The 24,381-nt window shown below is 40.4% G+C and overlaps 1 protein-coding gene across 1 annotated transcript in view; it reads right to left on the reverse strand.

Annotated features, from left to right (window-relative positions):
* Nucleotides 1-4,426: 4,426 nt before the first annotated feature.
* The window catches only part of CEP120 (centrosomal protein 120), a 63,646-nt gene continuing 43,691 nt past the window's right edge, over nt 4,427-24,381 (reverse strand). The window contains exons 18-20 of the mRNA XM_080920133.1: nt 23,475-23,573; nt 11,942-12,087; nt 4,427-6,151 (exon numbers count right to left, since the gene is read on the reverse strand). Coding sequence (XP_080776259.1) covers nt 5,917-6,151; nt 11,942-12,087; nt 23,475-23,573 — 480 coding nt within the window. The 3' untranslated portion in view covers nt 4,427-5,916. The remainder of the gene's footprint in view (nt 6,152-11,941; nt 12,088-23,474; nt 23,574-24,381) is intronic.

The raw sequence follows: 24,381 nt of genomic DNA on the forward strand, positions 1-24,381 counted from the left end.
AGCGGCAGAGGAAGCAGTGGGAAAGATGGTAGAGTAGTTCAGGCTTGCAGGTGCAGTTTTCTTCTGTTGCAGTTTTTTTTTTTTTTTTTTAAAGTTAGCATAAAGGTGTTAAATCTGATTGTGGCAGCAAATGCAATTTTTATTGTCAAAAAGAAAAAAGTCCACAGGCTAAAATGCTTCTAAAAACTATACTACACACCCATTTCTTATTTGGTACTTTTATTTCTTTGTGCCAATTTTATAAATTTCAATTAAGTTCCCTAAACAAAGTTCTGCCAGAAGCCAAGAGAAGACCATTAATCTCACCTGCCAACAAGGAACCTAAATTAGGAATTGAAATGTCCTTCTTCAAAGCAACAAGGTGGACAGAGCAAGCAGCCTGCTCAACCATCTCCTCCAATCTAAACTGGGAGAGGGCATTAATGCCCCCGAGGTGTTGATTTGGCATGTGACTTCCAGCTGTATCTTGTGTAGCCTAAACTCAAGTCCTAGAATATTCTCGCTAGAGCCATGATTCTTACCTCCCTACTGGTGCCCTTTTACAGACCCCCAACCACAGAATTATTTTTGCTTGCTACTTCATAACTAATTTTGCTGTTACGAGTTGGAAAATAAACCTCTGGTATGTGAAAGGGTCATTTGACTGTAAAGTGGCCACAACCCACAGGTTAAGAACCACTGTTAGAGGGCCAGAGCTCTCAAGAAAATAGATGGAGATTTTAGCAAACCGAACCTTTTCATCTCGTTGGACTGCTTTGGAAAATGCCTTCACTCCTGCTCAGTGTGCTAGGATGAGAGCTGACTGCAGCATTGGAGGAGACAGCACCCGAGCAAGCTCAGCGTGTCTCTGCTGTGTCAGGGCTCATGCATGTTGGCACAGTCAGGGCCAAGCAGGATTTTGCAGGGATATTTTCTTTGTTCTAGCCAACTTTAATCTGCCTCTGACTAGCTAACAAGTTTACTTGGGAAAAGGGCTGTGCTGCCCAATTTTATTTAAGTTCTTTGAATCTGTGGGTGAAGTGCTTCCAAAGAGAAATGACAAATGGGTCTCGTTTTAGGTCCCTATTATGAATGACAGGTTAAACAACATTCTCACAATCTTGAGAATATAATGACTACATCTTTAAAAGCCTCTGGGGACTATTGTACATTTAGGAACGAGAGTCAGTAAATTATTTATCTACACATTAATCTCTCTAAAGAGATCTCCAGCCCTTTCAGTCTAAAAGCTACACTAAGTCTCCACTTCAGCAACATTGTATCTGAAGGGCCTACATCTGTACAAACATTTCTAATGAAAACACCAAGACAACCCCCAGAGAAGCAAATAGAAAGAGGTGTTAAGTCTAGGGTGGCCTTCCCACTGGTACATTCCTGACACTCGTGGACTCCACCTCCATGCCAGAGGTTATGTAAGAGCAGTGGTTCTCAACCTTCCTAATGCTGTGACCCCCTTAATATGCTGATCCCCAATAATAAAATTAGCCCATTGCTACTTCATAACTATAGTTTTGCTACTGTTATGAACCATAATGCAACTTTCTGATATAAAGGATATTTAATATACAACCCTCAGAGGGGTCATGAACCACATATTGAGAATCACTGTGTAAGAGGGTTAAGGTTTGCTCTTGGGGCTCCAGAAAAACTCAGGTCCTTAAGCACGTCTCTTTCCCACTTACCTAAAGATGGACAAGTTCCATCTCTGTCTCCCAAGTCCTGGAGATGCAGATGGTCCATCAATTAAGACTGTTCTTGAGAGGTTGGCAGACTGTAAAGTGTAGGCTCCAAGGTTACAGTTGAAAAGGGACAGACACCAGAGATAGGTTCAAGTTTTCAAGTTCTAAGTAATTGCAGATTTTATTTGACATTCAAACCAAATCACTTTGTCAGTTAAGACCACCAACCAACAAGAGGTCTATTTATTCCCAACAAAAAGATACCCCAGCTAATGTTGGTGACCAGTAAAATACAGAAAAACTCTCTGAAATTTATGTCTAAAGTCTAAACTGCCTGCTAAAATTAAAAAGCAGTGTTTCTTTTGTTTTTCTTTGGGCTCTGTTTTTATTGTTACTTTGTTTTTCTTAAGAACAGGTCTTAATATTATACAGCAGGAGTTTATAATTCTCAGTTTCAAAATCCCTTGCATTCATCTTTAGAGCTCAGGATTTTGTGCCGAGGTGCTATCACCATGAAGGGCTGGTGACACTTGGACATAGACCATCAGTCTGGGAAAAGGCAGACACTACTTGAAGCCAATAGTTTCCAGCACAAGCTTGGCACTTCCAGCACCCTGTAGCTTAGGGATACCATGCTGTATAACCATTTCCTCCCCAAAAGCAACGACTCTACAGCTGTTTAGCAGCAACTCCCAACCCTTTAGAAACCTATTTTCTGTATCTTTGACTTTAAAAGCATTAGCTTTGCTTTTCTAACCTATCTGGCAAATAGAATCTAATCCTTTCACTTCGACAAAGTGGCAGCCAGTCATCCACTGTCATAAGCCTACAGTCAGCCAGGGGAGCCTGCACTCTAACAGGCAACACACATACAACCATATCTCAGTCACCCTCATTTAGACTTAGCAAATGCAGTCAACTTCAGTGTCTAAGGATTGCCTCCATGGATCCAATTAGGCGTACAAAAACCACAGAGAAACACTGCATCTGGACCGACCATACATGGATTTTTCTTTCCTAGTTCACTTCAGGATACAGACTAACAACCAGTTACACAGTGCTTAATTGCAGTAAGGAATAGATCTTCTCTGGGTGAGTCAAGCACATGAAAAACTGTGCAACAGTCATATGTGAACACTACACTTTATACATGGAACCTGAGTGTTCACAGATTCTGCTGTCAATGTGGCTCCTGGAATGTGGCTCCTCCTCTATGGACAATGAGGAATACGTGTACTCTCTCTCTAAGAACCTATGCATGGTAAGAACTACATTAGGTCTGGCATGTGGCAGAAAATAAGACAGACCTGCTTCCTGCTGTCCTCACGGGACTTAGGCTTCTGCCTGCCTATGCTTCACATAACCCAGACTCTATAAAACATGGAAGTATGCTGTTCTGGTCAACAGCAATGGCCGACACAGGTCTTATACCTACGGTCTAGTTCTAACAGCAGGACTCTCAACATCGCTATCAAGAACATAATCTACTTTGTACTAGTTATGGTCAACATTGAGATGACAGGTAAAAGAAAAGCCAGCCTTCTGGATGCTTCTATCAGCTCAACCTCTGATAATGTTTTATACTAAAAGAACTAATTATACAAAATTTATACTTCAGACTCGTTAATAGCTTTGAATTTTAAATATAAGATTTGGGATTCTCTTATGTGAAATGTCTATACGAGGCAAATTCATAGAGGCAGAAAGCAGATTAGTGGTTGCTTGGGCCAGCACAGACGAAAATGAAGAACACTTGCATTGTACAGGGGTTTTCTTTGGGAGTAACAAAACTATTTTAAGTGATGATGCTGGCACATTATAAACACACAAAACCATACAATTATATACTTCAACATGATTTTATGTGGAATATGAATTTTACCAAGTAAAACCATGTCAGGGAAACTGGCAAGACGGCTCAGAGGATAAAGGTGCTCTCCATCTAAGCCTGGTAACTTGAGTTCAATCCCATGGAAAGGCATAGGGAAATTATTGACTCTACACAGTCACCCTCTGGCCACTACACATGCTTCACAACACACACAGTGTACGACACCCCATACACATCATGCAAACATACACTATTACATTTTTAAAGTTTTTAAAAATATCAGTAAGGGAAGCCAGATGCAATGGTAGGGAAGACCACACCTGCTTAGGTAGTGAGCCCTTTCTATAAGCTGTACTGGCCAGGTAAGTTTACTCTCCAATATCTTCAGACACATAATTCCTACTGGAACAACCCTTGAACTCTTACTAGTATCTGAGCAGGGCAGTCAGGAGAGAAAGCCACATGACCTCCTGTGTTTGTGCAGATCCCCAGCACATCCTGGACTCAGCCTACACACCAATGTCTGCATTCCTGGGACAGCCCTAGAAAGGAATTCTCAAAGTGCAGACACAGTGCTCGCTCAACCTTGAGGACACCGGGCAACTCCTCTCCTGTGTCTTCTTTAGAAGTGAAAACTACAGACTTCTCAGAGACACGTGCACTAGGTGTGCAGCTGCACCCATGCACGGAAAGCTCCTGACAAAGATCCGTGTGAACATGTGGAGCGGCGTGCAGGAATGTGCTAGCTATTGCTGATGAAGTGAAAGGTAACATTTCAGCTTCTCACTTGAAGTCGTTTAAAATACTCGGTGGAAGCGCCTGGAAAAGACAAACATACCAGAGGCCCGCGCCTTACCCACTCCATTTAGAAACAAAGAGACCACAGAACTCAAGGATGCACACAGTGAGGATTTTATTTGTCAAATTACAGTAGCTCAAAGATGGCTTTCTTGAAGGCAAAGCACACACACACTTTAGAAGTCCTTTCCACTTACTCTAAGGCCCCCTCTAGTGTTTGGAAAGCTCCAGGCCTCACAGGATACAGAGGAAGAACCATCGTTGGGCCAGGACCTTCTAACACAAAAATACTTTTGCTCCATTCATGTCACCAAAAAAATCAGGAACATGTAACCATAATTCATATTTCAAATCCCTGCTATGATTATCTGCCTCATCCCCTCAAATCCAGCAACCTTCCTGTTATTCACTGCTGGGTTGCTTTTAGAAGACAAGGCTTTGTTATTTAACGAAAAGAAGCATATGATGCCTATAGAGGTTTTAATTTCACAAACAAGAAACATACTTAATGAACATTACCATATAATCAGCTTTGCATGTGCTGAAGCTACTGGTCATTAGTACATACTTGCTGAAGTATAAACTTAAATTTGTTATTTTGGGGAATCAGAATTTTTACTTTATATGTTGTAAGATCACACATGAACTGGGCATTTGCTAACCTGTTCAGTGTCATGCATAGGGAAAAGCGCCGTCAGGACGATGGGGTGGTTTGGGGAACACGGTGTGAGGGAGCTCTGGAGGTTTACAGACTCACTGCACCGACTCTCAGGTGCCTTTGGAAACAGACTGCAGAGGGAGGAAAACAGCTCAGCTTCACTTGGTGCTGTTAGCTAACGTCACTAGGTGTCTGTCTCCATAGTCTGTCTGTCTGAAGCTGTATTGCAGTCGCTGAGAGACAAAGACAACCTATAATTTTAACAACACGGAGCCTCGTACAGTTGTGAGCAGGAAACTGATCAGACCAAGCTATTTTCTCATGTTCTTAAAATGGAGTCCAGTGAAACTTGGATTTGTTTTTAAACTTAATCTGAATGAACTGTATTTAAGCAAGGACTAATTTGTCAGCCAACATGTCACACAGCTTCTCTGCCCGAGACTGCTTTATTTTCAAAGTTGTCATCTGCAAATACCACCGGTTAAAGAAAAAGACTGGTTGTATAAATGCTTTGTAAAAAATGGCTACACTTATACTTGGCTTCAACTTGAAGATATCTACAACCAAAGGGAACAGGGCACAGCCTTTTTAAAGTGCAACACATACTCTCTTGGCTCAACATAAAAATGATACAGCTGGGAACTACTGTGGCCAGTTCTCCTGTTGTGAAAGTTGTGAAAGGCTGTTTTTAAAGTCAAACAACAGACTTTAAACTGAAGAACACGGAAAAGTCATTTAAAATGAGCATATAAAATACAATTACAAGTGAAACCAGCATTGGAGAGGTAGCGTAAGTGTAATCAAATAAATACTATATACAGTAACATATAAAATTCAGCTTATAAAAAAATTAAAAAGAGCATTCCAAAGGAGCCATTTTCCTTGCTTTTGAGAATTTTACAAAAACATCAAAATACAGACCTAGAGTACCTGCAGATTTTCCCGAGGTGTTAATTACTGGCACTGCTTTTTGTCAAAACCTCTCTGATCTGCCGGTCAAGTTCACTTATTATGCGGTCCTCGTGATTATAGACCCCCGTCCTCATCAGAGTGTCCCGCTCCTCTATCAGACGTGTCAAGTAGTCATCCAGGCCTTCTTCCAGCCCCGAGCCCCGGGGGCTGCCCGGCTTCCCACCTGCAATCTCTCTGCAGTCCTGGTGCTGTTTCTGTTCTTGCTGCCTTAACCTGAGAAATCAAGAGCAAATGTCACTGTAGCAGACAAATACTATTTCCACTCTTAATAGCACTATTTAAACAATTCAGAAGTTTTACTAGTTTTTTTTTAAGTAAGAAAGCAAAACCCAATAACTACCACCTGATAAAAGCGATATATTTATAAAAGCACAAGCTATGTTTGTGCTTACAGAATGCATGCAGACGGTAAGGTACAGTACAACATGCCTTTAAGCTTAGCACATGGGAGCAAGAGGCAGGAAGACCACAAATCCCAGGCCAGCTGGGTTGTACAAGACAGTTTCAAACACGTGAGTCAGGGGTGGGACACAGCTCACTCACAGCCACTTCAAGTCCCCTGGTTCAGTTCCTGTCACTTAAACAAACAAGCCACCAAACACAGAAACCAGAAAATAAATATTTTTGTTTTAAATATACATGCATCTTAATTATTTTTAATTATAAATGTTAGTTATATATTAAATATATAAATACTTAAAATTAAAAAAAATATTTTGTTGTCTGGTGGAGACAGGGTTTCTTTGTGTAGCTCTGGGTGTTGTGGAACTCACTCTGTAGACCAGATAAGCCCTGAACTAAGAGATTCACTCTGCCTGCTGAGTGCTGGGTGATTAAAGATGTGTGCGGCCACCTCGACCCAGCTAACAATTTACTTTTAATTGTATGTAACGCGTGGGATGTACACCTGAGCTTAGCTGCCATCAGGTGTTGGTACCGTGGAGCTGGAGGGATCGGTAGCTGTAGGTCACCTGACTTAAGGGCTGGGAACCAAACTTGGGTCCTCTGGAAGAGCAGTGCACACTTGGAGCACTGGGCGTCTCTCCAGCCCTGTTGTAATTACTTTGTCTTTGACTTTGATCACATCTACTTTCGCAAGTCTTGTGCTGTACAGCATCTCAGAGCTCCATCAGTCAGGCGTGCTCTCACTTAATCATCCTCGATTGTTTACCTCAGATGTTTCAATACAGTATCTTTGCTATTGGAACACAGTATTTTCTTTAAATTTACTCATCTTAGGTCACAGTAGTAAGTCAAAAAGGAAAGTGCACGCTGCAAAACAGCTTGTTCCTCTAGTTACTTTGAGGAAAGTACATCTCTGTGAGCGCGGAAGCCTGGCCCAGAGAGCATGAGGTGCAGAGATTTGGTCTGTGCCTCCTCTGGGGGGACAGGAGCAGATGCTGTCTAGGCACTCTGGCACTTCATAGAGAATACTGCTGGCCCCACTGCTCTGAAAATGGCGTGCCAATGGTGTTTCTAGCAGTAAGAATGTGAAACCTTGCAGTGCAATATTTTAGGATTAGCTTCAGTTCTTTAAGAACTGGTTACAATTCTGTGTCTAAATCTGCACATAGATCAGGAAGAGAGAGAGAGAGAGAGAGAGAGAGAGAGAGAGAGAGAGAGAGAGAGAGAGAGAGAGAGAGGGAGAGAGAGAGAGAGAGAGAGAGAGAGAGAGAAGCATCAGGAGACCTGGTCCCAGACAGGTCACTTGTCACTGTCAGTATACAGTTTCATTTGTTCAGATGGCTCTAAAACACTAAACTACAATTCCTTAAAAAGGATATGGACACTAATGTTTAAGAAGAACGGCAAGTATCTTCATCTGTTCGTAGAAAAAGACCATCAACAGTGAGGGACGCTGTGCCCTGAGACCTAGGTGGGAGTCAAGTAACAATGAAGGGTTAAACACTTCCAGTTTCCCACTGAATTTGAACAGTGCGTGCAGATGAGCAAGAACTTCCTTCTGATTAGCTGTTCCCCTAATTCATGTATGTGTGGGGTGTGGGCAGAGGAGGCAGAGAACAAACATTCATGCACGACACAGTAGTCTTGTAGAGGGCAGAGGCCAACCTCAGCTACCAGTCCTCCCTCCCACTTTGAGAAGAGCCTCTGGTCTGTGGTGTTTGCCAGGCTAGGTAACCAGCAGGCTTCTGGGAATTCTCCTTTCTTCCTCTTATTTCCTCTACAGGAGCACAAGCACTGGATAAGTGATGTACACTGCTGTGCATTCTTTTCTTGCATCTTGGGATTCGAACTCAGGTCTGAATGCTTGCAGGGCAAGTACTTTTTATCCATTTAGCTGTCTCCCTTCCTTCTCTACGTTAATAGCTACCTAGGATTAAGGGACTTTCTAAGCAAATTCATGATCCATGGTGCCAAACTATAGACCAACAAGTCTAATCATATCCTTTTAAAAATTATTTGGTTATATAAGAAGGAAAATGTATTTTATACAAGCATATCACCGCTATCAAGTACTTACTGAAACTGTCATGATCACAACAGAATATTTAAACTTGATATCTAAAGAAGCCCTCAGAATTCCAACAGGAAATTCTGATAACATGCCTGATAAATGCTGTGTGTTCCATTTACTTGCTTCCTCCCTCAGAATCCACAGGACTGCTGTTATAAAGTTCCTTGTGGTATAAGCTCAGTAAGTGTCTTAATCCTCTTAATGCTCTTTGGTTTTCCACCCAAAAGGAAAGGCCTAGTTCCTTTGAATATGACAGTCCTCCCGATTTTCAGACAGCTTTCCAAGGCTTTCTTCTCCATGTTCAACATGTCCCCACTTTCAGAGTCATCTGGATGCCACCACATATCATACTGTGCTGGAAGGGTCCCACTGCACTGAAGATGTCTAGGTATCTGAGGTCCTTTAAAGGACATCACACACTGCTAAGAACCCCAGAGACATTTTCTGCAGCAAATGCAAACACGGTGGCTGTGATGGTCCTTTGCAGCACCAGCTCTTTGGCAGCTGAGCCATGGTGGCAAGAGCAGCCGTGGATGGCTTCTGTGTGAACTGTTTCCATGTCTTTCCTATCACACAGTGATAACTTAGAGAGGACATAATGAATCTCATCTTACTAGTTTCAGTTCTCACTCATGGTGTATGACGATCTATGACTCACTTATGTATGGTTCAGTTTGACAGACATGCATTTGGTTTCTGTGGTAAATGGGACGGCAACGTTTGAATGGGATCATGTTCTAACTCACGGTTTCCCGGATATCAAGCTTACAATGTTGCAGACACCAAATATTTGTTGAAAATTCTATCAAAGATTATTTTCTAAAGATTTATTTTATGTATATGAGTGCTTATCTGCATGTACACCTGCATGCCAGAAGTGGGCATCAGATCAGATTACAGACAGCTGTGAGCCATCCTGTGGTTGCTGGGAATTGAACCCAGGAACTTGGAAGAACAGATAGTGCTCTTAACTGAAGCGCCATCTCTCTAGCCTCTACCAAAGATGCTTCACTCTAGGTTTTTTATTTTTGTTTTTCTTATTCAGCCCATGATTCATTGATAGCATTTAATACTTGAAAGTTTGGTTTTGTGAGACTATTTGAGGATAACAGTTAATACTAATTAAATAAAGGTAACAGAATTAATATATAAGAAATTTCTTATTTAGTTATTCATATTAGTAATATAGTAACTTTAATTAAGCCATACTAAACCAGGGATTATTTTAAATGACTTATATACCTTTTTTAAAAATTCAAAGCAGCTCATTCAATAAGATTGGAGATAAGATTAGAGTTTAGGAATCACTAAATAGCACATATAAACAAAGCTACCACACCCTGCCCTGGGCATGGCCTTTCCTGTGGTTTCAACTAACCCGTAGTACTGTACGGTCCAAAAGCACCAGATGGAAAATGCTCCTACATAAGTAAGTGCTAAGTTTTAAAGTGCATGCCCTTCTGAGTAGTGCTGGAATCCCAGGCTGTCTGGCAGATTAGCCCAGCTCACCAATCAGCCTGTTCCAGCTGTATTTGCTCCCTGCCTGTTAGTCTCAATTGTCTGATGGACTATCACAGCATCTGAGGGCATGCGTTCAAATAATCTGTCACAGTAGCGCACTTATCTATCAGGTACCAAGTCCCCATGAGAAGCGGAAGCACAAGGTATTTTGTGAGAGGCCCACTGTTTACATAACTTTTACATTACAGTATAGTGTTTAATATTCAATTTTATCGATAATTTCTTACTATGTCTAATCTATAAACCCCATCATATAGATGCATATATAACAAATAACAATGTTTAAGACTCTGCTATTTGAGTGTCTACTGTAGTTTTTTTTAGATAGTGATTTTGAAAGGAAAACTTTTAACTTCATTTATTCAAGGAACACATTTTTTAAGGGCACAGTACACTTAAGTAGGCTTGGGGTGCTAGAGCAAAACAGGACAGACTGGGTAACTAAAATAACGAGTTCTAGTGGGTCCAAGATAGAGCGCTAAGACAGTCCACCTCTTTCTCTATCCTCACACAGGAAAGTGAGCATGTTCCCTAGTGTCTCTTGGGTAAAAGTAACTTTTATTCACCTGACATAATTGTTGTCTCTGAGGCTTACTGCCTCCATCTGCTAACATAAGCCTAGTCCTGGAAACTTCCAGACTCTGTACAGTCTTATCTAGGCCTAGAATGTTTTCAGCCTCAGACTTAACTGCTGAATACACTCAAACTTTCTAGCTCTTTCTGAGTTCTTGTTGGCTGGTCAACTCACCTGTTCCGGCTCAAACTCCTCTCCACACTAACTGATTCAACCTGGCTTCTCCTGAATTGCTCTGCTTGGCCTCAGCCTAACTCTGACAATCTGTTCTAATCTTCTGGCTCCTTCTGACTTCACCTGTGTCTAGCTTGTTCTCTCTCTGCAATCTGTCTCTCTACAACTGTCCAGTGAAGCTGTCTCCTCCTCTCTTTACTGCTCTCTCTTTTCTCTGACTCATCACGTTGTCCACCACTCACTCTTAGACACGGGTGCTTCCTTCTACAGACCAACATCACTGTTTGAGATGAAAAGCATGTGCTAAGGGCTGAGCCCCACCACCCCCAGTAAATAGCACAATCTCAGGGTTCACAGTGTGATCAAATCCTGTAACATCCTTAGATGAACACAGTCCCCTTGTGGGGGGTTCCACTCTCACCTGTCAGCTAAAGATCACGTCTCCAAATACTGTCACATTTTGGCTTCCACAGGAAGCTTCTGGGGAGCATGGTCCAGTTTATGCCCAATGTGTATCTATTCAATGTTCTACGGTAGCTCCATGTATAAAAATATGCAGTGACAGTATCATGTAGACCCAGAGTCCAACTAGTTAAGAGAACTTAGAAGTTCACCGAATGTCATTATAAAGGTCATTTTTAGGCCCTGCTCCAGGGTTAAATATGTATTATTCTCTACAACAAGCACATACTTGACAACTCAAATGTTATACCATGGATAGTGCTGCCCACTGACAAAATAACATGACCCACGCCTCCCAAAGTGTGCTGTCACAGAAAACATGTAAAAAAGCTGGAGGTGGCTCAGTGGTTAAACGCACCTGCTGGTCTTCTAGAAGATCTGAGTTCAATTCCCAGCACCCATGTTGGGTAGCTCACAACTGCCTCTAACTCCAGGGAAACCAATATTCATTTCCAGTTTACATAAGAACCTACATACATGTCAAAAACATGCACAAACACAGACATATAAATAAAATAAAAACAAATCTCTAAAACATAGAGCAATTTAAAAAGTACTATGCTATGTGCTAAATGCTGTTATGGTAAGGGAGGATCAATTTTTTTTTGTCTATCAAATTTGTAGACCATACGAAAATAAATGGTTTCTATCATATAACACAAGCATGTGTAAGTGTGTATTTGTTTTACCTAACTTTGATCCGACACCATACCCTTCTTAGGTTAGGGAAGACACAGTAAAAGGCTTCGTTTTGGATCTGTGTTCGTGAGAAAAGGAGTCATTTTAAGGACAGCACCTGTTCAGTTCGTTCCTTATGTCCAGCAGCTCCTGTTGCTCAGTTCTCACTGTGTCTTTCTCCTCAGCAGCCAGGTAACGCAGCCGCATCTGCTCCAGCTCCTCCTGCTGTTTTTTAAGGCGAGCCATTTGACTTTCTTGCTCCCTCTTAAAAGAAACAAAGAAGCTGTCATGTGCCACTGTGAATATACCCATTTCTCAGGACTGACTTACAGACAGTACCTGGGAGAGAATGATAAGCTGCCAATTCTGGACCAAATGAAAGTTAGAATTGCCCAACTTTTCTAATTATCTCTTTTATCCTTCTCTCTTTTTGATGTCACTACTCATGGCCACTAGGACCGAGGTTTACAGTTGCAGGGTATAAGAATGTGAAGGCAGAAGCAGCTGCTTGCCAGCACAAAGAATTACAGAAAGAACTGCATCTATGAGCATCTACAAGCCCCACCTACACACCACGTGCCTACAAAAACTTAACAAGTCTCTGGTCACTAATCCCAACCAGGTTAGTGGGTAAAGTTTTCTCTTTTCTAGGCTCATATGAACATCTAAGCACACGATCTTTTTAAAAATAAAAATGGGAACAAATGCTATATCTTAACTTGCATTTAAAAATTAACAATTCTTCCATAGAGGTAGATAAAAGTTTTTAAAATAAATGTAACAATCTATAGAAGGAAGCTATTCTGTGCCTTGAGAGAGACTCTGTCAAAACAAACAGTACTGCAGTAAGACCCCTACTATGTGACAGGGAACTTCCAAGTCCACCCACGGACTTCTCTACAGACAAGTGCTAATCTTTTCTTAGGACAGCGGGGGCAACAGGTGGCATCTTCTGTGTCTGTGCTGTTCTATTGTTCCCGACAGGCCTGGAACTCAGACGTCCACCTGTGTCTGCCTCCTAGGTGCTGGATTAGGGTGTGTGCTGTAAGCTCAACTCATGGGCATATGAGCTTGCTTTTTTTTTTTTTTTTTTTTTACTAAGTAAATTACTTTCTGATTATGGCAAATTAAACATTGGTCAAACACAAGGAATATTTTGTTAAATTGTCACAATGTGAACTACTCACATAACTATCATCAGGGTAAAGAGAAAGTTACTGAGGAGTCTGCTTCCCCCCATTTCCCCAGTCAGTAACAGCCACACTTTCCAAAGGTAACCCCCACCTTAACTCTACAGGCTCATCATGCTGAGTTCTGGGGTAGAAAGGAGAAGTCCAGATGACTCTGCTGGGCTTCTTTCGCTTAACATTGACTCGAGAGTCATTTGTATTGTCCTGTTCAGTTCATAGCCCACAGTACAACCTTAACTAATACACACTTTATGCAACGCTGAGGACCATTTGGGCAGCTTCCAAGTTCATACTATGAATACTGCTGATGTTAAGATGACAATGCATTTTACCTAGCTCTGTACCCGAGATTCAAGCTGCTGGGTCAGAAGGCACAACTTCAGAATTACAAAACACTGCCAAACTGTGTGCAAGGCAGTCCGTCACTGCGTGGTTACTGCCAAAGTTCCTGGGTCCTGTAATTCTGAACAACGCTTGGTGATATTTTTCCTTCTTTTTAACAATTCTGACAGATCACATAGTGGTTTGCCCTGGTTTTATTTTGCATTTTTTACCAAACAAGTGTCAATACATTTGAATGGCATTTGGATATGCTTATCTATAAAGTTTTTATGAAAGCTCTGGTTTTTTTCTTTGTACCTTCTTATCTTTCTTACTGGTGTTACAGTTCAAGGGTCTCCAGTTACTGATTTGCCCTTTCACCTCGTATGATTCAGGACGCACGGAAACATCGCCTGCAAAGCTCCATCAATGCCTTTCTAGCTGGCCCTCTATACCTTTCATTTCCTTTTTAACCTGTGTCAGTCTTGAGGATATTATTTTAAATTTATTTATGTGTGTGTATGTTTGTGTGGGGGGTTATGTGCACAAGTACAGGTGGTCATGGAGGCCAGGGCAGGGTGTTGAACTCCTGAATCGAGAAGCACACGCCATTGTGAGCACTTGCTGTAGGTGCTAGGAACCAACCTTCTGGAACAGCAGCAAGTGCTCTCAACCACTGCGCTGGTCCTCCAGCCCGGGGATACTCAGATCAGCAGAACAAGGCCTGCTTTCTTGTCCCCAGCAGAACTCTGAGGGTAGCGTTGGCTCCACGTTGGTACGGATGCCCTGCTCCCCTGCACTGTATCTATGGTACAGACAACCAGTGTTTAGGGAGCAGCCCAGGGCCTGGCCCTTCCAGATTTTGTGCCTGCTTGAGACTAACTGGCTAGCTTTGCACTTGTGATTTCCTTATTACTGAATCTATACATTAATTTTAAGCTTTAGAATCATGGTTATTACACTGGTTTCTTATTTAAACTTAGGGTTATTTCTTCCTATACTGTTTATGTACAGTCAAATGTTTGAGTCAGGTATTTTTTTGTATATATTATCCATTACGACTGCTGTTTAATTATTTAACTTTGAGTCACCTTAGCAGGTAATCAAACTTACTTCTCTGTAGCATCCTCATCTCGTCACATGCTGGTAGGATCTAGAGTTCTCCTTTCTTTGTAATGTTCTGATATTTATAGAGGTGTCTCTTCCAAAGTCTTTCTCTCAAAGTAACAATGTTTGGGTTTTGTGTGGGTATGCATGTGGAGACCAGAGGTAGAACTCAGGTCTCTCCAGGCACCTTGGTTTTTGAGCTGATACTGAGATTTGGGGCTATATATCTCCATGGTATGGGTTAAGGATCTGCCTGTTTCTACCTTTGCCTCCCAATGCTGGGATTACCAGCATATAATACCATGCCAAGTTTTTATATGGGTAATGGGATTCAAAATGGGGTCCTCATGCATGGGAGACACGTTACTGAATAAGCTATCTCCCTAGCTCGGTCTAGAAGACACATTTTTCTTTTCTTATTTTGTAATGCAGCTATGGTTAAATTCTTCTCTAAGCACAATCCCTCCCTCCAAATTTCCTGCTCACATATATTTTTATTCTTTTGAGTTCAAATATTTTCTAATACATGGTTTTGATTTTACAATGGGTTTTTAGAAGTAAACTATGAAAGAAATGTCCCATGTTATTGAATTTTATTAATTTATACTTCAGTATCCCTGTGCAGGGCACGTTCTAATGTACAATCTTCTGAAATGTGTTGAATTGTGGTTTAATGTAGTTTCTACATAATTTAACAAAATACTTCATGTGTACCAGAAGCTTGGAGTCCTTCCAAGAAGTGTTTGTTCTCTACAGGCCAGAGGTCATTTGTCATCATGTCAGCAGGTCTACACACAGAGACTTGTTTTGGTTTGGTTTAGGCTGTTATACACACCTATGTTATGTAATAAGTATGTCTTCCTCGTTCTACTCATCTGACTAACTGTGAAAGCTGCCTCGGGCATGCTTCCGGAGTCTAGACCATCTGCCTGATATCATTGTTATGCCAAACCTCTTTAGTGTTAAAGGTCTATACCTTTCTCTGCTAAAGCTGAAGGACAGCAGTACAGTGAAGGTCTGTTCCTTACACAGCACACTGCTGGGCTGGAATGCGGGCTATTCACATTCTCCCTATGGAAGCACTTAGCTCAGTTAGTTTTAAAGCAACCTGGGACGTGTAGATTTCCATCTTTCTTCTGGACTATTTTCTATTCCTTTCCTCTGTTTGCTTCTTATCTTTTAATCAACTCTTTCTTGTCTAATTTCCTCTCAGGTTCTTCTAAGATATAAGATTTTACTTAAGACCCAGTATGAATTAGGACTGTGACAATCTTATAGAAAGCAAAACATATTTCATACACTTGAACATTGTTACTTCATATTTGTATTGTTTTGTTATGAATTTTTAATGTATATGTATTTTAAACTTCAATTACATATGTAGTTTCAAACTTTATTTTAATGCATGTGTGTATGTGTGTGTGTGCGCGCGCGTGTGCGTTTGAAATTGAGTTTGATAAAGTTGAAATAGTATTATTTAGTGACTTTAATTTCTCATTCTCCAACTCACTCATGACTCGTAGCACCCTTTCTATATACTATTGGCCACAGCAGTCCTCATGCGTGGAAAGAATGTATAGAAGTCAGAAGACGATGCTGTGCGTCATCTTATATTGCTTTCCACCTTAAACAGTTTTCAGCTATCCTGGGAGATGTGATCTTCTCTCCATCATCTCCTAGAGCCAGGGTGACAGACACATGTGGACACACTTTCTTTTGATAGGTGCCAGGGATTAGGTCTTCATGCTTGCACAAGAAGCCTCTCCCCTGCCCTTAACTTATACTTTATGCTTTCTTGCTGGGATTACTATCCTTATTGTTCCTATTTCGGTCTGAATACTTTTTACAGACCCATCTTCTAGTTACAATGTCCTAGTTCTGTTGTTCATAATCTGCTGTTAATCCATCCTAAACAAATTAATTTTAGCTCTTAATTTCTCTTGCAATATAGAATTCCTGAGTCAGAATATTGTTTCTATAACATCTTCTCTCTAGACTACAGTAATTGTAGAATTTCAGACTTGTTTGATTATTCTAAGATCTATATAACTCCTTGATAGATTTCTATTGAACAAACAACAACCGGGTTTTCCAGTTTAGGACTGCTATGGCCAATAAATATGTAAAAAGGCAGCCAATAGTCACAAGTGAGTTGGAGAGTGAAAAATTGAAGTCACTAAATAATACTATTTCAACTTTATCAAAGTCAAAATTTTAAGCAGTCTAATTGTAGGCAATCACTGGCAAGACTGCGCAGAAGAGGCGCTGTTATGTGCTACCGCCTGTGCTGGTTTCTGTGGTGCTGGGACTTGAGCTCTACATGCGAGGCAAGTCTCTCCCCAGGCTGCACCTGCAGCTCTGTATGACTGCTAAAAATGTAAAATTAGCACAACCACTTCAGGAAATCAGTGAGCACCATTTAGTAAAACTTAAAGAAAGTGAATGTATTCTAGTATCTGAAATTTTATTTTTTGTTATAAACATCTGAAAACTGTTACTTGTGTGAGAACTGCTTCGGGCCGCCTTACATAGGGGAATCTGTAAAAAGCAGTTTTACTAAAGATTACACATAAAACCTACATAAGTGTGGAACATTTTCCATGGGATACTACTCCACATATCTAGAGAGTAAAACATGTGAAAATACTGTTTTCAGAGGTCTTTAGAATTGTAAATTGCTCACTGCTTAGCAGGCACTGAATATGGAAGCTCAAACATGTGAGGTTTATCCCCAGCTCTCTTTACTTGTTTTGTAGATGAATGCTGTGCACTGAAGGGGGTGGGGTGGCTGTGCTTCTCCATCCCTCTTTTTACAGCCTACAGACAGGGCCACTGGCTGACTCAAGGGCTCACCAGCTTGCCTAGGCTGGCTTTGCATTCATTCTTCCTGCTCCATCCTTAAAAAGACTTGAGATAGCAGCTCCAAGCTACCAGGCTTTCCTGGTCATATTTTTAAAATACCTTATGTGCTGAAATTACAAAGAAAAAAAAAATCTAGGATAATGATATTTAGTGGAAAGCAAGAAGTTACAGTTTAAAGATAAGCGGTTGGGAGAAGCCTGGTATGTAAAGTGTGCTCCTGTATAAGCCTGAAGGATGTGCACTGGCAGCCCCATCCCCATGAGGAGCGGAGGCTGTGGTGTGCGCCTATACTGCAGTACTGGGAAGCTGGAGACAGGCTAGCCAGCTGGTGAGCTCCAAGGTCACTGAGAGGCCCAGCTTCACTGGACAACAACCAAGAAAAAGTACATGTGACCTTTGTGTGGGCCTTCATGGGTGCACATATGGGTGTACATACATAAATACATTCTTTAGACACGTTTTTAAGAAAGAGAAAACATTTGGGCAAAGGTACAGTTAATGAGTATCCCCAGTTGGGAAGGAGGTTAAGATTAATTGTTATTACTTTTATATTTCACCATGCTACTACATCTACAGTTTTTTTGAGTCAGTGTTCTTACTGTGAAATCCTGTCTAGTGAGGCACTTTTGGTGACTGATCTTTTTGCCTTTGACTACTGAATACTGGGATTGCAAATGTGTGCCACAACAACTGGAAAAATTTGCACTGTTTTTAAGTAATGAGAAAAAGTATGACTACAAGGAGAAAAAAAGAACAGAAGTTGATTATTTAACTTTAGGCTACTTTATAAAACAAACTTAACACCCCCTCTCCAACTTGACACATTTTTATTCTAAAACATACCAGAGATATCTTTTAAACGCCTTGAATTTTAAAGCAAATATACCATATTGTTAATGATTACATATGCATGCAAAAACAAGGGTCAGGGCAAATGCTTTCCGTTGCCAGGTGCTCTGGGTTAAAGGCTCCTCAATCAAGTGAGTATAATCTTTATTTTGCCCTGGCTGCCTATAAATCCAGAAAGCAGATGTAAACATGCATACAGTAGACTAAACAGCTGTACAAAGTGGCCACCACTGACTCTCCCCCCACACATACCATCCAAGTCTGTGGGAAAAACGCAGAACTAACGAAGGAACTCAAGTCCAGTTTTCTGAAAATAACCCAGAGCTGACAAGCCGGCAGGAGGGCCTGGATGGTTTCAAGACACAGTTTTTAACCAAGACTTGGACCTCCAACTGTTTTCTTAAACAAAGATCTACATCCCTATCCTTGGCTAAATTACTTATAAATGAATCAAATTAATTACTCTGAGTGGATAAGCAGGAGGCTGGACAAGATAGTGCTGATGTCAGCCGATGAAGTCTGTGTTGCTTTAACTAAATATACTGGCTGAGTTTTAAACACATCTACTGTGCACAAATATGGTAAGAGACCCACGTGCTACTAAAAAAAGTCTTAGTTCTGTTTCCTGTCCCGAGAACAAATACACAGAGCTTTTAAGTAAGTAACATAGTGAAAATGTTACATTTTTATGACTAATTCATGCCTTATAGCATGATTCATTAATTAAACAATGCAGCTTTTATTCTGCTTACAAGATCTACATTCTAGAAGGGGCTTTGGTAAGGTTCTCATTTAGAACACGAAGACCAGTGCAGACAATCTTTGGTATTTGCTATCATCCAAGCATTTATTTAGGTACTGTTTAAAAATATTTCTACAGCATATTTTCACAAAGAGGAAAAAGGAAACTAAATTGCCCCTGTATATCAAACAAGTCATTTTAATAAAAGAGTATCGTTTCCCTGTTGTTCTAAGTTGGGGCTCACTTCACGTCACATGTATTGATTACACTTACTGCCATCAGTTAGTAAAACACTGTAGAAAACTTCCAAGTTGGGTTGAGGCTGAGAATGAAAGTTTTCTTCTAAACAATCAGGAGGTCACAATTTTTTAATTCACAAACTGACTATACGCGGCTGCCTCTGAGTAATGGCAAGCCCTCTTTAAACATTGTCTGGCAGTGGGCACCAAGCATTAGATCTTATTTCCAAGCCATACCAGCTGGGTTTTGTCATTAACATTTATTAACAATCTAAGATATGGCTCTCACCGTCTAATCCACACTACACAAATGTTTTCTATGGCCCTCCAGAGGGATTCAATGTGACAAATTACTGGCAGAGATTATAGCCTCGTGGCTATTCACCAGAGGCAATGTAAAATTAACATGGTACTAATCCAATTTAAACAAAAAGTTGCACAAACAATTCTCTGAACAAAAAGCAAAGAGACACTTCCAATTTTATTTTCAAACACAGAATAAATGTGTTTTTAATAAAGAGTTTTAGGGGAAATTTTTAAAGTAATTTTCACACATGTGAAATGTGCCAATTTAATGAAGTTATTAATTTTAATCTTCCAAAAACTGTTAGTGGCATAGCATAATTCACTATGAAGACCCCAAGGGCTATTGCTTTTCTTAAATTACCACATCTCAGTATGGCCTGCAAAACATCAAAGGTTCCTAGTGATCTCAAATCTTGTTTATAATGTTCCTAAAGCAGAAAGTTTACAAGATAAAGAATAAAATTAGTACAAAGCACTAAACACATTGCATTCATTCTGACTGCTATTTGTAAATTAATATTCAGTGTGGTGTGTGTGTGCATGTATGTGATGCATACACGTGAGTAGATACTCATGTCTATGCATGCACATGAGAAGGGCAGAGCAGGAAACTGGGAAGAAGTTTTTTCCTTACTATGTTGAAACAAGGTATTCTGCTGACCTAGCAGCATGAGCTGTTTTGGCTAGGCTTGCCAGCCAGCAAGTTCCAAAGATGGACTCCTTCCTCCAAAGCTGTGGTTCCTGGCACACATGACCACACAGTTTTCTATATGGGTGCTGATGAAGCGAACGCAGGTCCTCATATTCAGCACAAGTATGGTTACCCAATGTGCCATCACCCCAGTCCCACTGCTCTTAGTTTCTTTACTGGACTGTAAGTTTTGAAGAAGTATTAATTCAACAGTTTTCTTACTTAATAAACTTATAGCAATTCAAGAGAAAGAAAAATTTGAAAGTGATACCCTCACTTATTAGAAACAGATAATATATTTATTTGAGCCAGAGGGTAAAAATGGACAGGAAGAAAGAATAAATAAGTAAGAGGGCAAATGAGTAGATGACACCAAGATGTGAGGAAGTAGAATTAGCAAAGGGGAGATTTCATAATCTGTTGGCTTCATTTGTTCCTTTTTGAGACTGTTTTCATGCATACGTGCCAGTGAGGTCAGGGGTTGGCATCAGTGCCTTCCTCAGTCTTTTTCATCCCATTTCTTTGGGAAGGACTCTTTCAAAGTGAACTAGACTGGCTATCCAGGAAGCAGCAAGAGCCTTCTGTAAGAGCTCCTCCAGTGCCAGGGCAACAGGCACAACAGCAGCACCTGCTATTTCAGATGGGTACTGGTGTTCACGCTCAGGCTGCCATGACCCACTGACCCACCTCCAAGACACACCACCTTTCCTCTAAGACAGGGTCTTTCTTGGTCTGGGCTGACCTTGTACTAGCCACAGAGTCAAGGAAAACCTCGAATCCTCAAGCCTTCTGCGCCCACCTTTTCTTACTTTGAAAACCTACCTCAGCCACATTCAGTGGCTTATGCCTACAATCTCAACTACTTGGGTGATTGAGGCAGGAGCATTGTAAATTCAACTGCAGTTTGAGCAGCTTAGGAAGAAGCCTTTTCAAAAGTAGCATGCTACCTACTTCTCTCCCCACTTTCCTGGATCCATTCCACAAGTCCTCCCTATGCTTCTGTATAAAACCATAGCATTGTAACTTTATAAGTCTAGCCATTTCTTCCTCAAAGACAGTTCTCAGTGCTGTTCTCGCTAGCAGGCAAGGACACTATGCTTTCTACTAGGACATGCCAACCATCACTCTGCTCCAGTGCTTTTGTGGGAAACCCTGGTCCTCTAGGCACTGAAACTACAACAGGACAAGCTCGCTCATGCTTCCACCTAAGTCTTTTCACTAGTGTCTCCCTGAGCACACATGACAACTGTCAGTCATTTTGTCATGTGCCAACTAGGGATTATAGAACTAATATCACCACTATACCATCATCACTCAACTTCTTCCCTGTGATACGCTACTCATACCACTTATGTGATATGCATAAGTGTTCCAGGCTCTATTCTATACAGCTTCAGATCGCTCCTTTGCCAAGGACTCCATCACTTGAGGTCAATCAGATTCCAAAAAGATGCATTTCTAAACTTAAAATTTAAAATGCCCACTCACATTTGCAAATCTTACCTCCTTCCTCTGCTCCAGTTAAGAGAGAGTCTTGTTATAAAACCTGGCTGGCCTGGAACTTACTATGTAATCCAAACTGACCTCGAACTCATTGTAATCCTCCTGTTTCAACCTCCAGAATGTTGGGATTACAGGTGTGCACTGAATTCTTGTCTCCATTGGCTTCTTTAATTGTATTTCCCAAACTGGAAATGCTTCCCAGACTCTCTGGCTGAGCCCTTAGCATCATCTTTCACAAGAATCTTGTTTCATTTCTATTGCTACAGTTCCAGGTTCTGTTCCTGGAAATGACTTTAAACTGTTCCCTCCTGTACCTAACAAGAGATCATGCTTCCTCACTTCATGATTCTTTGTAATAACGAGAAAGTCACCACACTTCCCCTACTCCGTTGCTAGTCACAACCAGATTTGCTATTAATATTCTAATGACTCGTCCAGAGGTCCATCTGAAACACTGCCTGCCCTTTAGACACCATCCCTAAGTCATCCCCAACAAATATGTTTCCTCTTCTGAATAGTGCTCAGCTAACTGCTACTACTGTTTCTTCCTTATTTCTAAATTCTCACCTCTAGTGGGCAAGGCCCTTGTCTTACCTGCCTACATACACTGAGCACAGTGTTTCCAGTTTAGGAAGAACTTATTACTGTACAAAATACCCACACTAGGTCTGTAAGCACTAAAATAGCACATTGCTATTTTGAAAATGCAAAATATAAATCTAAAATCCAAAACTTTTGAGCTCTAGCATGATAAGAATAACACTGTGGTCATGAGACAAGCACATTTAAAAATACTCTAAAGAAAAAAATTACCTCCTGGCTATATAATTGATGTCCAACTGAAACACAAATGAATTTTGTGTTTACATTAGGATGTAACATTTATGGTATCTCCTTACATATATGCAAATAAAAAATATGAAAAAGTCTGAAATTCACAGTATTTCTGGTTCAATTTCAAATGAAGGACAAACAAGTTGAGTCTACCCACTTTGCAGAGCCTACAATCTCGATGTGGCTACAGCTGCTCATATTCTACTAGCCCTTAATTTCCGTCCTGCTGGCAGCTCTAAAAAGACGGTAAGAATTCGCGTAGTATCACAGATTTCTAATATTACATAATATAATATGGAAACATACTAAAAATCTGAAAGACACTATGCACCAGACTTCATTCAGAATAAAGCTGATTTTTTTTTTTTTTTTTTGGAATTTAGAGTAATTAATACTCATGGTCTTTCAACGGGTCCAATAAATCACATTCAAAGTCAAAGCCTCATTCATAGTCCTTTGGATCTTAATCATTTAAAAAACTTCTGGCCCAAATTAAGATTAACTTCTGATGAAAATAACTTTCCTGTCTAGGAAAGGAAAGTGTCAACAGGGATTTAAAAAAAAAAAAAATAAAATCTTTTAAATTTAAAATTATGCAAAACTTCCCTATGACAACTTTCATAATTGAGTAATTTTATCTTCCTAGGAAAATTATTTTAAAATATGTTAGGCTCATAAATATTAAGAAATGCTAAATTTAGTTTATCCCCAAATGGTCCCCTTCAGAGACGTCCCTAATGGAGATGAACCCTAAGGAAAGAAGCAGGTGTTTCTAAGTGAAGGTGAGTTAACTATTTGAACAAGATTGCTGGCAACTAAAAATAAAAGTGTCAGCTTTCAATTGTGAAAACACGATTCTGCAAATAACACATTAAAAAAATGAACCCAGTGCCTCTGATCTTAGAACACAGCACTGGAGAGGCTAATGCAGACCTCTGACACAGCAGCGTCAACTGTGAAACTAACAAAGCTGCGAAGGAAGACAGGGGCCGCTCTCTACTACGTACCTGCTTGAGTCTGGCGAGTTCTTTCAAAGCTCGGCCCCACTGCTGCTTGTAATGCAGTTTAGACTTGGTTGCAGATTCCAACTTTCTTTCAAGTTCAACCTAGCAGTGATTAAAATCGTATCAAGTGAAACACTATACCACTGTGTGCAATCACTGAAAGATAATATATACAAAGAGTCGGGCTTAAGAAAAGAGTTTATACAGCGTGACATATGACATCGTCTAAAGCTGTTATATAACTTACTATAAATATTATGGCACATGAACATTTTCTTGTTTAAAATATAGTATTATTTTTATTGCCTTGCAGGCTAGACTAAAAAGAACTGAATTAGTTTTAACCTCTAGACAGTTACTATAAATGTATTTAAATGTGTATATTACAGAGTAAAAATACATTCATTTTTAACAAAAAGCAGCTCCAACTGTTAACATTCCGCTTCTGCTGGCACCCCAATCTCAGCAGGAGGATTTTCCTTGGGAAGCCTGTCATTAGGCAGAATTCTGTCTCGTAATAGGGAGAGCTGGAGAGATACTTTCATAACTTTTGTTGAAACCACAGAACACTGGAAACAGTGCAGTGTTTTATCAAAAAGCAATTTACTAAGAGGTGCAAAGTCAAAAATGAAAAAATATTTTAAGAATGTAAAAATAAACCCAAGAGGAAGAAAAATAACGTTCCTTAATAACACACATTTCACTTTTATTTTCTATCTTTCCTGAAATATATAAAGAAAAACACTAAAGTGATTCAATTAAAAATCTGGTTATTTATGCTTGCAGCAGGCAATCTGCTGTGCCTGAACTAAAGCCAAGTTGGCTATGTTCTGGAATGTACTCACTCAGTGCTTCAAACCATGTACCAAACAAACCCACGCAGCCAGAAGACAGTTTTACTGTTAAGTGA

This window comes from Micromys minutus (genome assembly GCF_963924665.1).
Source record: "Micromys minutus genome assembly, chromosome: 8".
In the NCBI taxonomy this organism is placed as follows: domain Eukaryota; kingdom Metazoa; phylum Chordata; class Mammalia; order Rodentia; family Muridae; genus Micromys; species Micromys minutus.